Genomic DNA, 22,883 nt, shown 5'->3' with positions numbered 1-22,883 from the left:
ACGAAAGGTGTAGGAACCGCTGAGTCGACACCGTATCATATATAAAAACTGGGCTACTAGCTGGCCAGGCTCTCACTTTTATTGGAGGGGCCAGTTGTCCAGCGGAGGAGCCAGTTGTCCAGCGGAGGAGCCAGCCGCCTGGCGGAGGAGCCAGTGGTCTTGCAGGGGAGCTCAGTGGTTCCGGCGGAAGGAACACCCATGCTGTGGAAGAGGTCCGTCGGCTGGCTTGTGGCTGGTGAGTTGTAGCCCAGTAGTAATTTAATAGCGGTATTTAGTTAGCCCCAGTATGGTCGACTCAGTGGTTGCAAAGACTGAATAGGTTACTTGTAGGTGAATGAATGAATTACTTAACTTATTGATGTGTGGGATACGTATTAGAATGTATTAGAAGCGAGGTTTTGATAGATAATTGTATAGTATATTGGGTTACTTGTAGGTGAACGAATGAATTATTTAACTTATTGATGTGTGGGGATACGTATTAGAATGTATTAGAAGCGAGGTTTGATAGATAATTGTATAGTATATTGGGTTACTTGTAGGTGAACGAAGGAATTATTTAACTTATTGATGTGTGGGGATACGTATTAGAATGTATTAGAAGCGAGGTTTGATAGATAATTGTATAGTATATTGGATTACTTGTAGGTGAACGAATGAATTATTTAACTTATTGATGTGTGGGGATACGTATTAGAATGTATTAGAAGCGAGGTTTTGATAGATAATTGTATAGTATATTGGGTTACTTGTAGGTGAACGAATGAATTATTTAACTTATTGATGTGTGGGGATACGTATTAGAATGTATTAGAAGCGAGGTTTGATAGATAATTGTATAGTATATTGGGTTACTTGTAGGTGAACGAAGGAATTATTTAACTTATTGATGTGTGGGGATACGTATTAGAATGTATTAGAAGCGAGGTTTGATAGATAATTGTATAGTATATTGGGTTACTTGTAGGTGAACGAATGAATTATTTAACTTATTGATGTGTGGGGATACGTATTAGAATGTATTAGAAGCGAGGTTTGATAGATAATTGTATAGTATATTGGGTTACTTGTAGGTGAACGAATGAATTATTTAACTTATTGATGTGTGGGGATACGTATTAGAATGTATTAGAAGCGAGGTTTGATAGATAATTGTATAGTATATTGGGTTACTTGTAGGTGAACGAAGGAATTATTTAACTTATTGATGTGTGGGGATACGTATTAGAATGTATTAGACGCGAGGTTAGATAGAGAATTGTATAGTATGTTCACGGGGTTGGTTTATGTAAGGGGTGGAGCGTAGGATACGATTTACTTTGGGGTATTTGTGATAATTTGTTTGTCCTTTTTTTTGTTATTGTAAATAAATTATTTTAAATTATTGTAAATAAATACTATGGCCAAAATCTGTAATCATATTGAAGTTTGACTGGAGTGACCTGTTCCTGTTTCCTCACCGTGCGGGTTGGCTAGCGCCCCTTACAAAATTTATTAAATAATTGTAGAAGCAAATACTGAGGATGCCTTTACAATTGTAAACAATGTCTTTAATATAGTATATAGTCTTTTAATGTTTTTACAGTTCCATTTTCACATTATAAAAGGAAATCTTTTACTTGGTGATGTTAGAGAGGTTACATTTTAATATTCTATGTACATATACGACATTATACTCGTATAATGGGTTGGCAAATAAGTTCGTTCGGTTTTTATTTTGGTATAGATTCATTCCGTTTTCCTTTCTTTTATTTTCGGCGCAAGCGCGGAACTCAATTGTTCATTTGAAAGATTATGGTAAGCTTAACCTTTCTATGAATTTCGGTTTAACAAACATCACTATTGTGGTTGCTGCGTAGCTGTAAAGATGGAAGAAAATAAAGTGCATTTTCGTCATATTTTGCTCTATTATTTTAAAAAAGAGCAAACGAGCTGCAGAGGCTCATAAAAAGATATGTTGTGTTTATGGTGACGATGCCTTAACAGAAACGCGTGTGCCAAAAGTGGTTAGCCAAATTCCGTTCTGGAGATTTTGGCATTAATGATGCGCCCCTCACCGGTCGCCCGACCGAGATTAATTCAGATGATGACAAGAGCGTATTCGATAAAGATCCATGCGAATCGGTGAGTGAGATAGCAATAGCACTTAATATATCCTATACGAGCTCCAAAAATTCATTTGCGCCGGCTGGGATACGTTTCTCGGCTAAATGTTTGGGTACCGCAGGAATTAATCGAGGCCAACTTAGCCACTCGCATATCCATTTGCGATTCGCTGCGGGAACGTCAAGAAAACGACCCATTTTTAAAGCGGATGATAACGGGAGATGAAAAATGGATCGTCTACGATAATGTAGGGCGTAAAAGATCATGGAAGCCCTGCAGTGAGCCGCCGCAAACAAGCTAGAAGGTGGAATTGCATCCGAAGAAGATCATGCTCTCCGTATGGTGGGATTATAAAGGTATCATCTATTACGAGCTGTTACCGTCAGGCAAAACAATTTATTCAACCTCATACTGCTTGCAGTTAACCAAATTGTACCAAGCAATCCGCACAAAATGTCCAGAATTGGCAAATCGCAAAGGTGTCGTCTCCCACCACGACAAGGCCAGGTTGCATACGTCATTGACCACTCGGAATAAACTGCTCATCCTCCGTATTCACCGAACCTGGCCACCTTCTGATTATCATTTATTCTGATAGTTGCAGAACTCCATGAACGGAAAAACTTTCGATAATGAGAAGACTGTCAAAAAACATTTTGACAGGTTTTTCGACAATAAGCCAAAGACGTTCTACGAAAGTGGTATAATGAAGTTGGTGGGAAGATGGCAAGAAGTTATCAATAAGAATGGTCAATATATAGGTACATAATTGATTAAAATGTATTCTGTGTATCAAAAAAATTGCTATTTATTCCACTCTCAAAAACCGAACGAACTTATTTGCCAACCCATTATTTTAATGTAATAGAGTACTTAGAGCTCTAATGATCTTAAACCTGCCGCTGCTTGTAAACGTTATTGTGGCTAAAGTTAATAATAAATCTCTGTTCAAGGGAAAGAAAACCGTACAGAATTTCATCACTTCAATGGATAGTTTGTTATTGGATCTCTCTAGAATTAACTAAGTACTCCAATGAAATATTAGAGTTATTTGATAGTTGCAGACCATGTTAGCCGCCAACTTCAAGGTCTCTACTTGCAAGGAAAGTGTAATGAAACATTTTATATATATATACTATATAAGATAAAATTGCTTTGACTGAAAACAGATATTAAGCTTGCTCTATTTCAAACTTTTAGAAATAGAAATATCTACCAAGAAAGGAGATTCAAGTACAAACAAGGCATAGTGAGACTAGTACCTTTATATGGCTCGCATGAACTTGCAATAAGTTGGTAGGAGATCTAAGTAAAATTTAAGAGAGAATAAAAATAAATAAAATGGCAGGCCCAGAAATCGACCGAAGTAACTAAGAGAATTTTCGCAAAGTATTAAAATGGAAACCTTAAGATAGGTAGACTAAAATGGCGAGCACCTGTTCGGGATGAGCGACAGAAGACCATTTGACCTCTGTAACTATAAAAAACTCGAAATTTTAATAAAATACAATAAGAATATTATTTGGTGGGATGTTTCCTTTATCTTACCAATAGAACTGCCAAGTATTTTATACGGAGGGAGGTGGAGGGAGCCAGCCAAATGATAAGTGGTTGGTACATGTTTGGTCTCCGCATTAGAGATTGGGAATTACACACCAAATAGAAGCTCTCAACCCTTGTGCAATGCCGTTTTTTACCTTAGATAGAGGTTCAGACCTCAGTACGAGCATGATTTCATTTTGCACAGAATTCAAAAAGCTGTTTTCTTCCTTGTAAAAGCGTCTCAAGATAACTAGAGCAATGCATACGTGAAGGTGCGCAGAAAGCCCCAGAGAGTGCAGAAAAAGTGCTTGCAGTAACTATTACGGACGTTGTAAACTTTTAGTTGTTTTGCCCTGCGCTCGACGTGTATACACGTCATTGTCTGATTTTAATTCCGCACACTGTGGGGTTTTTTTTAAAACAAAATTCCACGCTTAACTGGTTAAAAGTGTTGACAAGGTGAGAATGAGCCGAACCTCAAGAGATAGAAATAGAAAATTAAAGGTGTTACAAAGTTAAGGCAATGTTTTCAACGATGCTGCTGATATCGCTAAGTCTGGTGATTGGTGATTGAAGTGAATGTAACATTGTGGTTATTTGGTTAAGAACAGGTGGATCTAGCTGCCCTACGCCAATCAAGATCACTAATTACGCTGTAAATTATCACCGCAAGCCAGCCAGGTAAGTTTTCCTCGATGAAATAATTAAACACTGCTTATACAAAACGTTCAGGACATTTACCAGGCAATGGCAGGTTATATGACTGCTAGGTTACACTTAAAAGTTTTTAACATAAACAATAATAAGACCATCAAAAATATTTTTTAACTTGTGTAATGGAGAAAACGTTAATATTTGTATAGTTCAATGAAATGATTTTTTTTTTGAAAAATGTTCTACTTCTTAACAAAATTTGAATTGCGGTAGCAGTATTATGCTTTAGGTTAACCACTGACCATCACATTCTTCACCAAAGAACAGCCCAATGTCCCATAGTTAAATCGGATGATATGACAGCGGAATAGCACTAAACACATAGCGCGTCACTACTTATTTAATCCTGATTACAGCCATTTCAGTTTAGCTAAAAAGTTTTGCACCACAAAATAGACCTTTAGAGTTGCATAAGCGAAGTATTACTAGCCAACTCAAAGGAGTAATCTATTTGTGGTTGAATATTATTAGGCTCTAAACTTTAAGGTTTAAAGGAATAATTTCAGCAATTACATAATATTAAATTTTAAGTAGTTGATAACCGCACATTTGTAAGTAAGTAAAGTAGTAAAGTAATCGTCTACTTTTTCAGGCGGGGCTTAACGTCGAACTACCAATTAGGTGTCTTGGACGGAGGCGATTAGCAAACATACTTAAGTGTAAATTCTTTTTGTTAACCATTAAATAAAATCCAAGGCCTAATGACCGGGAATCGAACCCATTACCACAATACTTATTACTTTCACAAGTCTCGCCTCTAACCGCTCGGCTACCGTGGCGCCTCCCTCTTTAACTATTATTACCAATAACTCGTGCAAATCTTAGCCCTGTTTTGTACATTTTTAAGGGTTCACCCTTTTACCAGATTTTAGAAGAAGATTAGAATTGCAATTGGGAATTTATTTCTGCTTATTAGAGAACGAAGGGTATAGCAGATCTTTGCTTAAGAATTTTCTTAAAAATCATGTGGAAAAATTACATCGAATTGGTCAACTTTCGCAATGCGTATACCATTGAAATCTATACAAATAGTGGCTTGTGATCAAAACAAGATTGGATACAACAAACAATTTTACAGAAAATAAGCAATAATTTTTAACTGAAATAAAACTTAATAAAACTAAAAATACTAAAAATAAATTTACCATGCGCAATGATTTCTCCCTTGTCACCAGTCCAATAGTTTATTGATTTTGGATAAGCTTCTGAATGACATTCCAATGTCATCTGCTGGCCTTCCATTGCGCCAACCAATTGGTTTTGTATCCACACCATTGGAGGAACTGAAATTATTATTATTATTATTTTAATTCAAAGAAAAATTTAAAAATATACAAATAATAAAATAAATAACTTACAATGTACAATAAGCATGATTCTTTTGCTAACGGTTGGCGGTACACCGTTTGAGGCTATACACAAATAGGCTCCCATGTGTAGTCTGTTCACTTTTGTTATATTTAATACTGGTCCTTCTACGCTGTTTACTGAAACAAATAAGACGGAGATTTGTGTTTAAGGTCTAGCCTTTGTATGATAGAAAAGTAATAATAAATGAGAGAAAGTATAATGCTCATTACTGTTCATTGTTTTTGGTGATTGATTCATAGTTTCAATAGGATGAAGAAATAATAGTTGCCAGTTTCAGTCATGATATATTTTATTTATTTATTTTATTTATTTATTTGTGTCTGCATAAGGAATACATTTCATTCCCTTGGCAGGGAGTTTGACTTGTTTACAGTATATCTATACAATTATAAAAAAAGAACCAATTAATGAATATAGAAAACTTTTACAAGAAAAAATCAAGAAAACAGAACAAGTAACTTCTAAAATTCTGAAAGTACAAAACTTCTTATTTTAACAGACTGATTACAGAAATTATAGATATTGTTTATCTGTTGAATTGAGTCAATTGTAAAAAGTTGTTCGAAATTATCTTTATCTGAAATACCTGGAGAGCAATATTGTTTTAAAAAGAAAGATCTGATTGGATTTAGGGCTTGACAGTGGAACAGGAAGTGAAACAAATTATCTGGCGATTTCAAATCACATAACAAGCAAACGTTATCAGAATCAAACGTATAAAAAGAATTATTAATATGTAGCCTGGCATTGTTTATATTTGAAAGGCGAAGCTGGGAAATCACTCTTATTTTCTTTATTTTGCAATTCATTTCTAAATACAACTCTCCCACTCCAAAATTTGAAACGAGCCTAAATAAATTATTGTATTTACTATTTAGAATATTTTCGACATCTTCGCTATGGAGTTTATTAATAAATTTATTTATTATATTGTTTTTTTCTTTTCTAATGATCAGCGAGTCTTGTGTTATAAAGGTGTCCAAACTATTGATTGATTCTAAAGATTTTTCCAGATAGTTTATTAATCCAAATTTTTTAGTAGATGTAGCATTATTCAAATATAAAGTGTTGTAACAAACGCGGAGTAGACGGGAGTTATCCATTTCTAGTAAGTTGATTATAAAAGAAATTATAGCTTTCAGTACGGTTACTCTGATTGGTGTGATTCTGTATTCCATACGGACAAATGAATTAGGTGTTGTTTTGGGTAGATTATACAGACTTTTTATACATTGAAGCTGAACTCTTTCTAATTCGTCTAAATATCGATATGCCCAGATTTCGCACGTGTACAGCATAGTAGGTTTTATTATTGAATTTAATAATTTTAACCTTGAGTTATGTTGGGTGGCTATTGCGTTTATTAAAATATTTTTAATTTTGTTAGTGGCCAGTTTCCCCATTGACACAAAGTGCTTGGAGGCTTGATAGAATTTTCCAGTAGAGGAGAATGGAATGCCAAGATAATGAAATGATTGAACTATTTCGATTGGATGTTGACCAGCATAGAGTATCTTTTTAAATTTTTTTGGACGTGTAGATTTTGAAAAATATAAAATTTTAGTTTTAGCAGTGTTAACAGTGAGTTCATTAAGCTTACAGTATTCCTCCAGTATATTCAGTTTTTCATTAATATCTATTATGGAGTTCGCAAAAATGACTATATCGTCCGCATATGCCAGCATAAGGAGTTTATTATCACCGTCTAAACGTACTAGGGTTGCATTTTTCGAATAGAAGAACTGTAATAAATCTGATGTGAACAAGTTAAAAAGAAGGGGGGAAAGTGGGTCACCTTGTAGGACGCCAGTGGTTATGTTTATGTTTGAGGTATAATTCATTCGTGATAAAACGCGCATTTTTGCGGATTGGTAAAATGATTTTATAATGTTAACTATTTTTAGGCCGACACCAAGTTTAAGCAGCTTGGACCATAAAAGATTGTGTGAAACCGTGTCAAAGGCTTTCGAAAAATCTATGAAAATTCCAAAGAAAGGGTTACCTTTATTTAATTTAACGTCAATTAAGGTTGAAAGAATAAATAAATTATCCCGGCAGCCCCTTCCAGCTCTAAAACCAGATTGTATTTCTGGTATTAAACAGGAATCTTCAGCCCAATTTATCAGCCTTTCCGTAAGAATCGAAGTGAATATCTTGGGCAGACTGTTCAAGAGGGCTATGCCTCTATAATTAGATGGATTGGAGGGGTCGCCTTTTTTATGCAGCATCTTCATGTCTACACAAGACCATGAATCGGGAACCTCTTCTTTCCTCAAGATAATGTTAAACATATTTATAATATAATGCATCCAAGAAGGAGGTAGGTTACAGTAAAATTCGTAAGGAATAAGATCTCTACCCGGGCTTTTATTGGTTTTACATTTGGATATAATTAAGTGAAGTTCAGAAAGGTCTATATTTCGTTCTAAGTCATAATTAGTATAATTAAAAGAAGGGGGGTATATAATTAAATTATTTTTTGGGGTAGAGTAAAAATCATTAAAATATTTAGTCCAGGTGTCCACATTCACATGAGGCTTTTCATGTTTTATTTTAAATGTTGATTCCCGCACCGCTAACCAAAATTCTTTGGAATTTTTCACGTTGGATATATTTTCAATCTTCTGATTTATTTTTTCTTTCTTTTTAATTTTTAATAGATTACAATATTTTTTACGTAAATCGATGAATTCCAAGAATACATTTTCGCTTCCATTTTTCTTCCATTCCTTATATTTTTTATTGACAATTCTTTTAGCATTTGAGCATTCCGCGTCGAACCAATCATTTCTACTTTGTTTAAAATTACTTACATGTGTACACCGAGTCAAATTCACCATATTTAAGTACTTAGCGGAGTTACTTATAGCGTAATTAAGATTTTGATAAAGATCTTCTGGATTATTACTATTATAGTATAAATTTCTGTTTTCATTCATGCTTAAATGATAACCATTCTTTAAAATATTGGACCATTTATATTTTGTGATAGAAGTGTTTACAATGAAGTTCGTCTCAGTGGGTTGTTGTTGAGGGCGGAGTCCAGGTAAACTTAGTTTTAATGAACAAGATAGGTGGTTAAGGAAGGGGAAAATATTGTTATTTACCGATAAATCTACGCATATATCTAAGCTACTAATATTGCCCCAAACCAAGTCTATCGTACTGCGTCCTTGTTGGGAAATGAAAGTGAACTGTGCCGGGAAATCATTTGGTGAGCGACCATTAAACACTATCATACCACTCTCTTCCATCATTTCTACCAATTTCTTTCCCCTCTTATTAAAAATTGAATCTAATGAGTCACGGTAAGAAAGTAAACACGAATTTTCAGTTACTTCACTCGATAATTGATTTGAATGGCCTATACGTGAGTTAAAATCGCCACCCAATATAACAGGGTACTCTCCATATTCCCCAGACAAATCTTCTATAATTTCCGTTAAAGTATCTAAGTATAAATCATAAATTTTACCGGGTCTCCAGTAAATTAACCCCAATATAATAATATTAAAGCCTTCAGCTAATTTCAGAATAATTAAAAAATCATCTTTATATAAAATGTTCACAATGAAATTCAAATTTTTATTTAACAAAATTAACAAACCGCCACTAGGGCGACCCTGCGATTTATCTTTTACCGCTTCAACTGAATATAATTCAAAATTATTTAAAAAATTCGGGATTTTAGGTCTATCACCGATGTTCCAAGTTTCAGAGAAACAAAGAATGTCATATTTTGTTAAAGAATTCTGTGATGAAATATCTAAATTATTTAGAGAGTTAAGCCCATTTAAGTTTTGAAAAATAATGTTTAGATTTGAGAGACTTACAGAATTTGTTAAATTACAACGAATTTCAAATGTGCTATGTTGGACAGGAACCTTTGACTGATGTAGTTGTTGTTGTTGTTGTACTGTAGTAGAGTTGTTACTTTCCTTGAGAGAGAGAGCTTGTTTGACGAAAAAAGTTATGGAGAGTGGCAGAGCCAGCTGATTTTAGTTTCCTTTTCTTATAAGACGCTCTTGAAGATTCCGAGACGTCAGTGTCTAAGTCAGAAATTTCCACCTCGTCTACAGATTTACTAGATCTCCTAATGTTGAACATTTCCCTTTCATTGAGCAAATGCAAATCCTCTTCACACTGAATAACCGTAGGTTTTAAATTTTCTGAGACTTTTATAAATAATTTATTATTTTTGAACCAAACGAATTTTATTAAGTTGTTATTCTTTAGGATTTTTGCTTTCCTAAAAAGTGCGGAGTAAAAAGGTGACATATTTTCAGAGAAGTAAATTGGGTTTTTCTGAGTCAGATCTGTTATTATATCCGTGGTTACATTAAAGTTAATGCTTTTCAATGACTTCATGAATTCTTCTTTGTCACTTTGCTTTAAAAATTTTAACATAATCGGAGCAGGGTACTCTGTATTATTTAATTTCAATCTGAAATACTCAATATTGTTATTATTATAGTTGAAGTTAATGTGTTTGCAAATGGCATCAATTATTTCTCCTAAATTTTCACCTTCAACCACAGGCACGTTAGTTATTCTTATTGCGTTATAACGTGTTAGTTGTTCGATGTTATTAAGTTTCGATTTCATGTGGAAATTTTCTTGTTTTAGCAGGATATTGTCTTTTTTCAGGTTTGTGATATCTTTTTTATTATTAATAGTTTCTTTTTGCAAAGATGAAAGTGTTTCTTTCAAAATTTTTTCTGATAAATCAACTTTGTTAATAATTGCTTTATTTTCTTCTCTCACTGATTTTATGTCAGCACACATTGCATCAATGCGAGATAATAATAAGTTCAACAAGCTGTCCCCACTTACCTTGCTAAGACTACTCCCACCTGCACTACTTTGTGTTTCGGCCATATCTCCCAGCACTGTTATCTTTTAAATTAAAACTGTTTTCACCAAATTCACAGAATGTATTAAATTAATTTTTGTAAGAATAGTCAATTTTAATAAAGTTACATTTAAATAATCTCTGTGCAAAAAATCACTTCTTTCAAAGCACTTTAAACCACTAAAAATTTAGTTTATTTGAAGAGCAAATTATGAACGTGTTGCCTGCACCAAACACAAGGTCAAAACTCCTGTCATGATATATTTATTAAGCCGAGCTTTCGACCTAGGGACTAGATCATCTTAGCCCTGAAGATGACCTAGTCCCTAGGTAGAAAGCTCGGCATAATAAATACGAGGGTCATTTGAAAAGTCCGTGCAAAGCCAGAGAGATAGCACCACTGGCGCGTATCGAGGTTATGTTTAGTTAGTAGCATCTCTTGGAAGAACACACACCAAGTTTTAGCCAGATCGGTCTATTTCTTTGTGTTTGGCATTCGTTTGAATCGAGGAAGTCGAGTGATTTTCAAAAAAATGGACGAAAAAGTATTTCGTGTGTTGATTAAACACTACTTTATGAAAGGCAAAACGCCTCAGGAGACTAAAGAGAAGCTTGATAAACATTATGGTGACTCTGCACATTCGATTAGAACAGTTTATAAGTGGTTTCAAAATTTTCGGAGTGGCCATATGGGCACAAGTGACGCTGAACGTTCTGGACGCCCTGTTGAGGTTACTACTCCAGAAATCATTGATAAAATCCATGATATGGTGATGGATGACAGAAGAGTGAAGGTGCGTGAGATTGCTAGTGCTGTAGGCATCTCGAATGAACGGCTACATAATATTTTGCATCAACATTTGGACATGGCAAAGCTATCCGCAAGATGGGTGCCGCGATTGCTCACGCTTGACCAAAAACGAAATCGTGTGAAGTGTTGCAAGGACGGTTTGCAGCTGTTCCAGAAGAATCCGCAGGACTTTAAGCGTCGTTTCGTCACTGTGGATGAAACATGGATACATCACTACACTCCTGAAACCCACGAAGTAAACTGTATGTTTTTTTTTTAGTCTCCTTTCCAAATTTTCCATCCCTGATGCTGTATCTTCATTTTTGGCGGAGTTACGGCCAAAAAACCGTTTGGGGTAACGTTACATAAGGACCACTGGTTTTGACAATGATTATGAAAACTACATAAGAAACTGTGAAAAATGACGTTAAACCCGTTTCGATATCCTTAATATTTGTTGAGATATTTAAGATCAAAGTTACATGAAACTCGTGAACGGTTTTCCATATTAATTTTCCACCAGAAATACACGTTTTGGGAGGTCCTCTGACTGCAAAAAATGTTATTGGTGACGCAAAGAACAAAAATAATAATAATTGAAGATTTTAAAACATGCAGTGTAATGTAATGGTTGTGGGTGAATCAGGATAAATTTGTTTTATCATCAAATAAAAGTAACTATCACATCATTTTAATGTACCCCCGTATGCAAGATTTCTTGAAGTATGATTACGGTAAGAATATCTTGCTACGGAAGATACAGCATCGGGGATGGAAAATTTGAAAAGGAGACTAAAAAAAACATGTAGTTTACTTCGTGAGTTTTTTTGGAATTCCGCTTTCCTAAAGAGTATTAGCGATTGGTGCGTTTTAAATGGAACACCCTGTATATTAGTAAATTAAGGCATTAGAAGCCAACAGTAACTGTGGATACCAATATGTTGGTTTTTTTCAGCTCTCATAACAAAATAATGGTTAATGTGCAAACAAGATCACAACCATCCGGTGATGGACAATGTTGTCAGTAACGAGAGAACACTGTCCGTATGTCGTTAATAACTTCATAAGGTTATATTTTCTTCTTGTTTATTTGTTTATTGTATTTTAGCCTCAAACGAATTCCTAAACTGAGCGACACCTGTTCAGTTTCTATGTAAATTGGACACTCATTCTTCTACTGGAAGATTCCTGGGTTTGACCGAGAAGCAAGGCCATTAAGCTCTCTAACAAATGAAAGAAAACAAAGTGAGTAATACGAACCAAGCTGGTGGAATTTAAGATGTTAACTTAGCACCCAGTCTAAATACATATATCTATCTTAAAAATAATGTAGTATGAAATCAGTCTTAAGGTAAAAAGGAAGTAATATGGAAATTACCATATTTTCGCAGTAAAAGAAGAAATGAAATATGACATATAATTTTTCTCTCTTCTTTTAGGCTGGATAGGTTGATATATCTGTGAATAGCACATTAGGTTACTCCAGTTTGTCTCTCCTAAGGATAAACTTCTTTTTCTTTTTTTTTCCAGTCGTTGAGACGTTGAGTTGTGAGGCGCTAAATACACGTGGATCGACTGTGGAAGGTGTTAGAAAAGATTGGCGGCGAGTATATACACGCTGCGAGAACCGAAATACCCCCGGTGGGTAGTGATGTGACCAAAGTTTAGTATGGCCGTAAAAAAAGCCCCACCACACGTGTGTGCTTCTACTCTTCATCTCAGCTAATACTGTTATAGCTTCCTTTATTACTGGCCCCTTCTATCGCCTTATCATCCAGCCGCCATAACGTGACAAGGATTATTGACATTCTCAGTTCATCGCTTTTATTACCAAAAAATCGAACTTTTTCTCTAAACGTGGCTTAAATCATAGCCAAACTTAATATAAATGCTATAAAAAGGAATTGAAACTATGCGAGTCCCATACGGGTTCATATTTGAACTTTTCTAAGTTTTCGTAGGTAATCAAAGGAACTTCTGACTTCCACTATGATAGATAGAACTTCTAACCAAAAGCTTCTTATATAGAAAATATTTCAAAAACCGATCATTCAAAGTAAATACAATTTTTAAGTTACACTAAAAAAAATAAAAGAGTAACTCCGGAAGCTAAAATTTTCCGAAAACTCGCAACTTATTATTCTGTTTTCATCTTCCTATCGCTTCTGATAATAAGAGTTCTGCTGAAATTCTGCTGAAAAAGGCTGAACATTACCCGAATGATGTATTGCCAATGTACCAATCAATAAATTAATAAAAAAATAAAGATTTATTTTTGTGGTTCACTAGACTTAAAAGACAAGCAATGACGAAACGTGTGAAACTGCTTTACAGATTACTTGGACGACGCTCCAAATTGCCCACTGAACTCAAACGATTACTATACAGTACTATCCTCAAACCTATGTGGACTTACGGACTAGAGCTGTGGGGTTCAGCCAAACCTACAAAACATACGGACTGTAGAGAACATTTCAATCAAAACTCCTGCCGACAGATAGCTGACGCTCCTTTCTACGGTGACTAAACTCACTCTTCACAACGACCTCAACATTCTCTTCATAGACCAACTAGCCAAGACTAAATATCAAACATTCCATACTGCTCTCTCCACTTGCTCTAATCCTCTTGTACAGTCTCTCGCCTCCTCTGACATTCCTAACAATACTCCTCGACGACTGAATCGCCAGTGGCCCCGCGACTTCCTTGTAGTCTGAAGGCCTTAACGCCATTATTCTCTTATCTCTCCTCTCTCCTCCTCGTATTCTCCTTTTCACATTCCCTCCTCTCCTATAAAGAGTGCTACCGCTGGGTAGCTTCTCTCCTCGTGCTCTTCCCGCACCAGTTCATCTCATTCACCTCCTATTTACTTATTGTACGAGGGTCGTTTGAAAAGTCCGTGCAAAGTCAGAGAGATAGCACTACTGGCGCGTATCGAGGTTATGTTTAGTTAGTAGCATCTCTTGGAAGAACACACACCAAGTTTCAGCCAGATCGGTCTATTTCTTTGTGTTTGGCATTCGTTTGAATCGAGGAAGTCGAGTGATTTTCAAAAAATGGACGAAAAAGAATTTCGTGTGTTGATTAAACACTACTTTATGAAAGGCAAAACGCCTCAGCAGACTAAAGAGAAGCTTGATAAACATTATGGTGACTCTGCACCTTCGATTAGAACAGTTTATAAGTGGTTTCAAAATTTTCGGAGTGGCCATATGGGCACAAGTGACGCTGAACGTTCTGGACGCCCTGTTGAGGTTACTACTCCAGAAATCATTGATAAAATCCATGATATGGTGATGGATGACAGAAGAGTGAAGGTGCGTGAGATTGCTAGTGCTGTGGGCATCTCGAATGAACGGGTACATAATATTTTGCATCAACATTTGGACATGACAAAGCTATCCGCAAGATGGGTGCCGCGATTGCTCACGCTTGACCAAAAACGAAATCGTGTGAAGTGTTGCAAGGACTGTTTGCAGCTGTTCCAGAAGAATCCGCAGGACTTTAAGCGTCGTTTCGTCACTGTGGATGAAACATGGATACATCACTACACTCCTGAGACCAAAGAACAATCTAAACAATGGGTTACCAAGGGGGAATCTGCGCCAAAAAAGGCCAAGACCGTTCCTTCGGCCGGAAAGATTATGGCGACTGTCTTTTGGGATTCGCAAGGAATAATCCTCATCGACTATCTGGAAAAGGGTAAAACTATTACAGGTGCATATTATTCATCGTTATTGGACCGTATGAAAACCGAGCTGCAAGAAAAACGCCCACGATTGGCCCACAAAAAAGTCCTTTTCCATCACGACAACGCACCAGCTCACACCTCAGCAGTTGTGGTCGCAAAATTAATGGAAATAAGGTTCCAACTCGTTTCACATCCCCCCTATTCTCCAGACTTGGCTCCCTCGGACTACTATTTGTTCCCCAATATGAAGAAATGACTGGCGGGAAAAAGATTTTATTCAAACGAGGAGGTGATTGCAGAAACGAATGGCTATTTTTCAGATTTGGACAAATCCTATTATTCGGAAGGAATCTACAAACTAGAGCAGCGTTGGACGAAGTGTATAAGCCTAAAAGGAGACTATGTTGAAAAATAAAAAAGGTTTACCCCAAAAAATTAAGTAGTTTTTATTTTTGCACGGACTTTTCAAACGACTTTCGTATATATTTATACAGATTGTAAACTACAAAATAAATTTAAAAAAAAAACTTTTGTGGTTAACACATTTCTGATTTTGAATTTAATTGAACACTGTCTTACGAAAAAAGAAATAACTTTACGAATGTCGAGTTCCTGACCTGGACTACGTTTACGAGCAGTGTAACTTCTGCGGAGCAGTGGAATTGACAAAATGCGAATTTTGAGAATCTTTTTCTTAAGGAAGTAAGATAGCGGATACCGTACACTCAATAAAATACCAACCTACATCGGGGTACTATGGAATGAAAGGTTAGTGGTTGGTTTAAATAAAAAGAAACCTTTCAAGAATAGATTTTTTCATCCATCCTTGGCACACGTTCCATCTCTCGCTTCTGGACCTAAACTACTGGTTGGATCACGATTTCCCAACTCAAACAGGTATCTCTATCAACAGCCCTATCGAGTATTTTGATCTTTGATATATTATAACCTTAGCTCGTCATGTCGCGTTCATATATTTAAAGAAATCCATGATGATTTGTTGTTGATCTGTAGATTCTGTAGGAATAAAAATCATGTCCCAGAATGAAGTGTGTGGACGAAGGCTCATAGTTACAGAAAATATCGCCAGGGGTGTAGATATTACGAGAGATAAGGTAATAAAATAGAAAGTAATTAAAACCTTAATATCCATAGCATCAAGAATAAAAGCTGCAATGTATTTATGATTACTAAAGAATACTTGATGATTAATAAAGAAAATTTATGATTAAAAGTATCTTTAATGCTCTTCTCCCTTCAGAGTGACACTGCTGAGTTGAATATCAACTAATTTCACGCGACACTACAGTAGCAGCTTCTATACAACTAATTATACCAAATTATTCAACCAAATTGCCACTAAATATTCTACGCCTCCATTTGTGCAACAGCTGAAGCGAGTAAGGGAATGCCAACGAGAGGACTCAGGCGTTAGAATGACAAGGAAAAGGGTTTATCTAGCGGACTCTAAGGTATAGTGGTCAGGTATGATGCAAGGCCTCCTATATTAGTTACTATAGCTGCGGATAGAATGAGTTTTTGGGTAAGGCACGGCTTGTCTGTTTAGTGCACAACTAATAATTGTATGCAAACGTTAGCAGCTTTATTAAAGTGCAGTTACATTATGCAAATGAATAGCACCGGATTGAGGTGGTATAATCGGATAAAAGTATGTAAACAGTTTCTTCAATTTGAACTGAATGTTGCCTGATTATTAAACTTACAAAACATCATGTCTGACTGGCTGAAATGATCATATATCTATGAATTTGATGTACTTACTCGAAGCAAATGCTTACGAAGGTCTGAGTAGTAAACCGTAGTAGAGTCGTTTTCAAAATTAACTATTAATTAGAAAACGCTGTCCATTTTCAGTGACATAGGTTGTGCATTTCAGAAGATCTACTTGTCAAGGGAAACGCTTTGTTTAAAGTGATCTAAATTTAATTAATAACTAAATAACTTCTGCGCAAACTCTTTCCAATTCAGTCAGCAATGAGTGTAGCGTAAAAGAGGTTCTTCACTCTGTGTTGGAAGGAGGAAGTGAAAAGAGATGTATCTTTTCGGGGGACACAAGAAAGCTAATTATAGCCCAAGAAATTAATTCGAAACATTCAGAGAGTCCGATATGTTCAGGTACACCTTTATATTGATGTCCTAATGGACGGAAACTTGAAACTCTAGTACGAAAGGCACTATTTATATTTTGAGCGTAATAATAAAAAAAAACAGTAATTTGTCATTGAAAATGACTTTATTGTTTTTCAAAATATTCTCCTTTATGATCTATACACTGCTGCATGCGTTCGAACCACTTGTCAAAGCATTTTTTCCATTCCGCTTGAGACACCTCCAAAACATGGTTTTTGAATGCATCAACGGCTTCTTCTGCCGACGAAAATCGTTGTCCACGTAATTTATTCTTGACGTTCGGAAACAAAAAGAAGTCATTTGGTGCCAAATCAGGACTGTACGGCGGATGACCCATTAATTCGATTTCTTGAGTGCTCAAATAGTCGGTTGTTAGACGAGATGTGTGACAGCTGGCATTGTCTTGATGAAGAACGATCCGACGGCGCTTGTTTGTTATCCTTATTTCATCGAAGACTACCAGTAAAAAATGGTTGTGTACCATTCAGAATTGACCGTTCTACGTTCCTCTAAAGGCACTGTTGCCAGATGACCAGTTTTTCCGAAAATACTGGCGACCATTTGTTTCGAAGTGCTTCGAGCGCGAACAACTTTTGTTGGATTTGGTTCATCTTGAAACACCCATACAGTAGACTGCTGTTTAGTTTCCGGCTCATACGCATATATCCATGATTCGTCACCTGTTACAATCTTATACACGTCTTTTGAAGCACCGCCATTGTATTTCTTAAGCATTTGTTTGCACCAATCGACACGAGCATCTTTTTGAGATTTTGTCAGATTATGGTGGGACCCAACGAGAACAAACCTTTTTCACGGCTAAATGATCACGGCAATATTTTATATATGCTGGTGGAACTAATGCCTAAGGTTGCGTCCATCTCACAGTATGTCACATGACAATCTTGCATTATTAGTTTTTGCACAGCATCAATGTTTTCCGACACAACAACTGATTTTGAACGACCATCACGACTTTCGTCGGTGAGCGAACGACGACCACGATTGAATTCGTTATGTCAGCGTTTCACAGTGGCAAAGGATGGGGCTTTATCGCCAACAGTGGAAGTAAGTTGATCAATGCACTCCTGTCTTGATAGTCCACGTCGAAAGTCGTAATAAATCATTGCACGAAAATTTTCACGAGGTAATTCCATTTTTTCGCTGAGACATAATTTTCAATTTGATAGTTACAAATTGGGGAAGAAATAAAAAAAAAATCCTATGACAGATGATTCTCGAGTAAAAGCAAAGAAAATGGAAAAGCCAATGAAAACCATGAATTAACAACGAAACCTTATATGATTATAAAATGAATGATTTTTGTTTTTTGTTTTTAAATTATCCAAAAATTTGAGCATTCCAGTTCTTTAAAATGATTTGTATCCCATCCCTAGGCTACCCTATTCAACTACTAGTTAAACAGAGCATCAGCCTTTGTTTTGCTGTACAAAGATCCACCCTACAAAATAGAATAAAGGACAAAAACGAAAATTAGAATGTTATATGCGGTTGAGAGTGTTTAGTTATTAAGAGTATGTTCTACATGTAAGTTACATTTGGGACCATGCATGCGCCCTAGTGCTGAACTTCATCTTCACTGTTATTAATTATTAAAATAAAAAAAAGAAACACCGGAGTATCAAATATAATTACTGCCTGAACATTAACTACGTAGAAAGGTTTCATCTAGGAGACAAGAGTTCTGTTTTAATTACAACTTTTTTAAGTAAACTAAAAATTTTAACACTTTATTTTTCTAGCTTTATTTAATCCTCTCAAACGTAAAATTAGACCAATTTAAATTGTAACATTTCTATTAAAACTTACCGTCTGACTTTCTATATAAATAAATACACAAGATAGGAATGAAACGAATTCTACTGCTACTAAACATTATTTCCATAACTGAGTTCATGGTCTCTCAAATTCTGTAAATTTTGACAACCTTTTTTTGCCCCGGAGGAATTCTAGTGCCCTAGACTAGACAAACATGAGCTAAAGTGTAAACTGATGAAAAGAAAATAAAATAGAAAATGAATTAATTTACTATTTCTAGTTCTAGTCTGGTTAAAGAAGAACTAACCGTGGTTTTAACACTTCAAAGTTCCTATAAAACTGGGTAAATTGTTTGCTTTATTTTATTTATTTATTTACAATTAACGGGCAAAGAAATGCCCTTTATAAGGTCTAGTAGCGTCAATGTAAGAATATACGAGACCTGCCTAAAAAGTATCCTACCTTTACTTTTCACTCGCAAAATAAAGACGATAGCGCGGCGCCACTGTACTCAGTAAAGGAAGACACCTTCATGCGCATGTGTGAATTTTGTCACCGCCTTCCAGCGCGTCAGTCGCTGCCTGTGGGTCGTTGAGTGAGGTGCTACACAACGTGTTCGTCGCATTACCGATTCTCTCAAGATGACTGAACGAAACTGAGACTGTGCGAAATTTGGTGATGGCAGAACGTCGCTTGACCGTGCGTGCGGAGGTTGGAGTTAGTAAAGATTCCGCACATGCGGAATTTTGCGTGTTGATTTGAACATGCAAAGAGTGGTTGCGAAATTTGTGCCCAAGTTGTTGTCGCCCGAACAAAAGGACCCCCGTTTTGAAGTTGCACTAACTCTTGGACAATCTCCCGCACGGTCAAGCGACGATCTGCCATCACCAAATTTCGCACAGTCTGGCTCAACGGCTGCACTCCGAGCAGTCTGGGGCCTGCACTCTCCGCTGATGTGCGGCCATTTTTGAAACGGATAAGCCACACCATAATTAGTGTTACACCCGTCGCTTCGTCACCTGCTGAATCTTACGAATTGTTTCGCTTTGAGAATCACCAAGCTTTTGACAAAATTTGATACAGTGCCTTTGCTCAACACGTTCAATCATCTAGAGAGAATCGGTAATCCGACGAACACGTTGTGTAAGCACCTCACTCAGTGACCCACGGGCAGCGACTGACGCGCTGCAAGGAGGTGACAAAATTCACACATGCGCATGTAGGTGTCTCCCTTTACTGAGTACAGTGGCGCCGCGCTATCGTCTTTATTTTGCGAGGGATAAATAAAGGTCGGATACTTTTTAGACAGGCCTCGTAACCCCGTATATAGAACAATGCAAGATCAGTATAAACAATACAGTTTGCCAAATGGATTGAAACTATTTAATTCGGATAATTGTTATATTTGAAATTTCACAAAGATCTGAGTTGGGTTTTCATTTTCAAAAGCACATTATACCAGAAAGCAATGTTTGGGGAAACATTGCAAAAACTGGTGTATAAACAACATTCTCCTTGAGAACAAAATCATTAAATAGTTGCCTCAGTCCTTAATGTGGTCTTTATAATGGTGTAAATACCAAGTGAACGGAAAGTTTAAGAAGGTAGCAAACAGAAAATTATATGAATTATATCCGTAAATCCATTCAAACATGCTATTACAAGGTGTTATCTCTGTCAACTACCAATGTTTTTTTTTCCTAACAACTTTATCACCCATAAAACACTGCTATAAAATATTTGTAATAAAACTTCTGTTCTATTGTTATATGTAAGCGGCTAATAAAAGAGATGACATAATAGTGAGAGAAAATATTAGCTAGAAAAATAGTGGATGGAAATATTATAATAGAGTAATTTGCTCTGAACACGGGGCCTAAGTTAGAAAAAGGGTGCATACGTTTATATAAATGCATAATGCATCAGTTAGGGCTAATAAAATACAGATGGCGTAAAAACAAAAGAACCATCTGTAAAAGGCGGCTTTGTTATAATTTATTATTCATTCATTTGTTTTCTTTAACTTAATAATAAAGTAAAGTTCAATTTAGGTCTTTAATATGAACAAAACCATATTAAAATTATTTACTTACATACGAGGGTCGTTTGAAAAGTCCGTGCAAAGTCAGAGAGATAGCACCACTGGCGCGTATCGAGGTTATGTTTAGTTAGTAGCATCTCTTGGAAGAACACACACCAAGTTTCAGCCAGATCGGTCTATTTCTTTGTGTTTGGCATTCGTTTGAATCGAGGAAGTCGAGCGATTTTCAAAAAATGGACGAAAAAGAATTTCGTGTGTTGATTAAACACTACTTTATGAAAGGCAAAATGCCTCAGGAGACTAAAGAGAAGCTTGATAAACATTATGGTGACTCTGCACCTTCGATTAGAACAGTTTATAAGTGGTTTCAAAATTTACGGAGTGGCCATATGGGCACAAGTGACGCTGAACGTTCTGGACGCCCTGTTGAGGTTACTACTCCAGAAATCATTGATAAAATCCATGATATGGTGATGGATGACAGAAGAGTGAAGGTGCGTGAGATTGCTAGTGCTGTGGGCATCTCGAATGAACGGGTACATAATATTTTGCATCAACATTTGGACATGACAAAGCTATCCGCAAGATGGGTGCCGCGATTGCTCACGCTTGACCAAAAACGAAATCGTGTAAGGACGGTTTGCAGCTGTTCCAGAAGAATCCGCAGGACTTTAAGCGTCGTTTCGTCACTATGGATGAAACATGGATAAATCACTACACTCCCTGAGACCAAGGAGGAATCTGCGCCAAAAAAGGCGAAGACCGTTCCTTCGGCCGGAAAGATTATGGCGACTGACTTTTGGGATTCGCAAGGAATAATCCTCATCGACTATCTGGAAAAGGGTAAAACTATTACAGGTGCATATTATTCATCGTTATTGGACCGTTTGAAAACCGAGCTGCAAGAAAAACGCCCACGATTGGCCCACAAAAAAGTCCTTTTCCATCACGACAACGCACCAGCTCACACCTCAGCAGTTGTGGTCGCAAAATTAATGGAAATAGGGTTCCAACTAGTTTCACATCCCCCCTATTCTCCAAACTTGGCTCCCTCGGACTACTATTTGTTCCCCAATATGAAGAAATGGCTGGCGGGAAAAAGATTTTATTCAAACGAGGAGGTGATTGCAGAAACGAATGGCTATTTTTCAGACTTTGACAAATCCTATTATTCGGAAGGGATCAACAAACTAGAGCAGCGTTGGACGAAGTGTATAAGCCTAAAAGGAGACTATGTTGAAAAATAAAAAAGGTTTCCCCCCAAAAATTAAGTAGTTTTTATTTTTTCACGGACTTTTCAAACGACCCTCGTAGGTATAATTATGTATACTAGAAAGAAAATATGTTTATCCAAAATTATAGTAACATACGTAAGCTTTTTGTTTTATAGTTTTTAGTTAGTAGCAAAATAAACTATTAAAAATGCACACATTTTCAAAACTGACTTAAACTGACTGTCAGTAAATCGGTTGCAATCTACCAATGATAGTAACAGCAGAATGGCGACACATTTTATTTTATCTTTATGTTTAGACTGAATGAACTTCTTTAAAATCTATATCTCTTTTCGCAGATGTTGATTCTTAATGGTCAAATGTGGAGCTAATAGCTGAATAAGAAGCTATAATCTTAATAAACTTAGATTAATCTATCGACAAACAATAATTGTCTAAAGGTTTTTTTTTATAGGTTAGGAGACACAAGATTCATATTTTCCATCTAATATTATTATTATTGTAATTATTTTAAAGCGCTTTATTATCTGAGATTATTGGTGCTCGGAGCTTCTTTTTTTTTCAGTGCCCAACACTGGACAGTGAGCTGTAAGAGGGCTCATCTTCGGAAG

At 36.2% G+C, this 22,883-nt stretch overlaps 1 protein-coding gene and 1 long non-coding RNA gene across 5 annotated transcripts in view; one reads left to right on the top strand and one right to left on the bottom strand.

Moving 5' to 3' along the window:
• The window catches only part of LOC141458632 (neurotrimin-like), a 747,333-nt gene that overhangs the window by 71,167 nt on the left and 653,283 nt on the right, over positions 1–22,883 (bottom strand). For all 4 annotated transcript variants that reach the window (XM_074136888.1, XM_074136886.1, XM_074136887.1 and 1 more), the window contains 2 exons: positions 5,721–5,849; positions 5,508–5,645 (listed from right to left, as the gene is read on the bottom strand). In XM_074136888.1, the coding sequence (XP_073992989.1) occupies positions 5,508–5,645; positions 5,721–5,849 (267 nt within the window). The remainder of the gene's footprint in view (positions 1–5,507; positions 5,646–5,720; positions 5,850–22,883) is intronic.
• Positions 96–13,044, top strand: LOC141458634 (uncharacterized). The gene is made up of 3 exons (XR_012461085.1): positions 96–235; positions 12,484–12,620; positions 12,906–13,044. It is a non-coding gene; the product is annotated as an uncharacterized lncRNA (long non-coding RNA).

The sequence above is a fragment of the Rhodnius prolixus genome, unplaced genomic scaffold, assembly GCF_049639745.1.
Source record: "Rhodnius prolixus isolate KJV_2025 unplaced genomic scaffold, Rpr scaffold_5, whole genome shotgun sequence".
Classification (NCBI taxonomy): Eukaryota; Metazoa; Arthropoda; class Insecta; order Hemiptera; family Reduviidae; genus Rhodnius; species Rhodnius prolixus.
The sequence above is the reverse complement of the archived record's forward strand: the minus strand, read 5'-3'. Positions and strand labels throughout refer to the sequence as shown.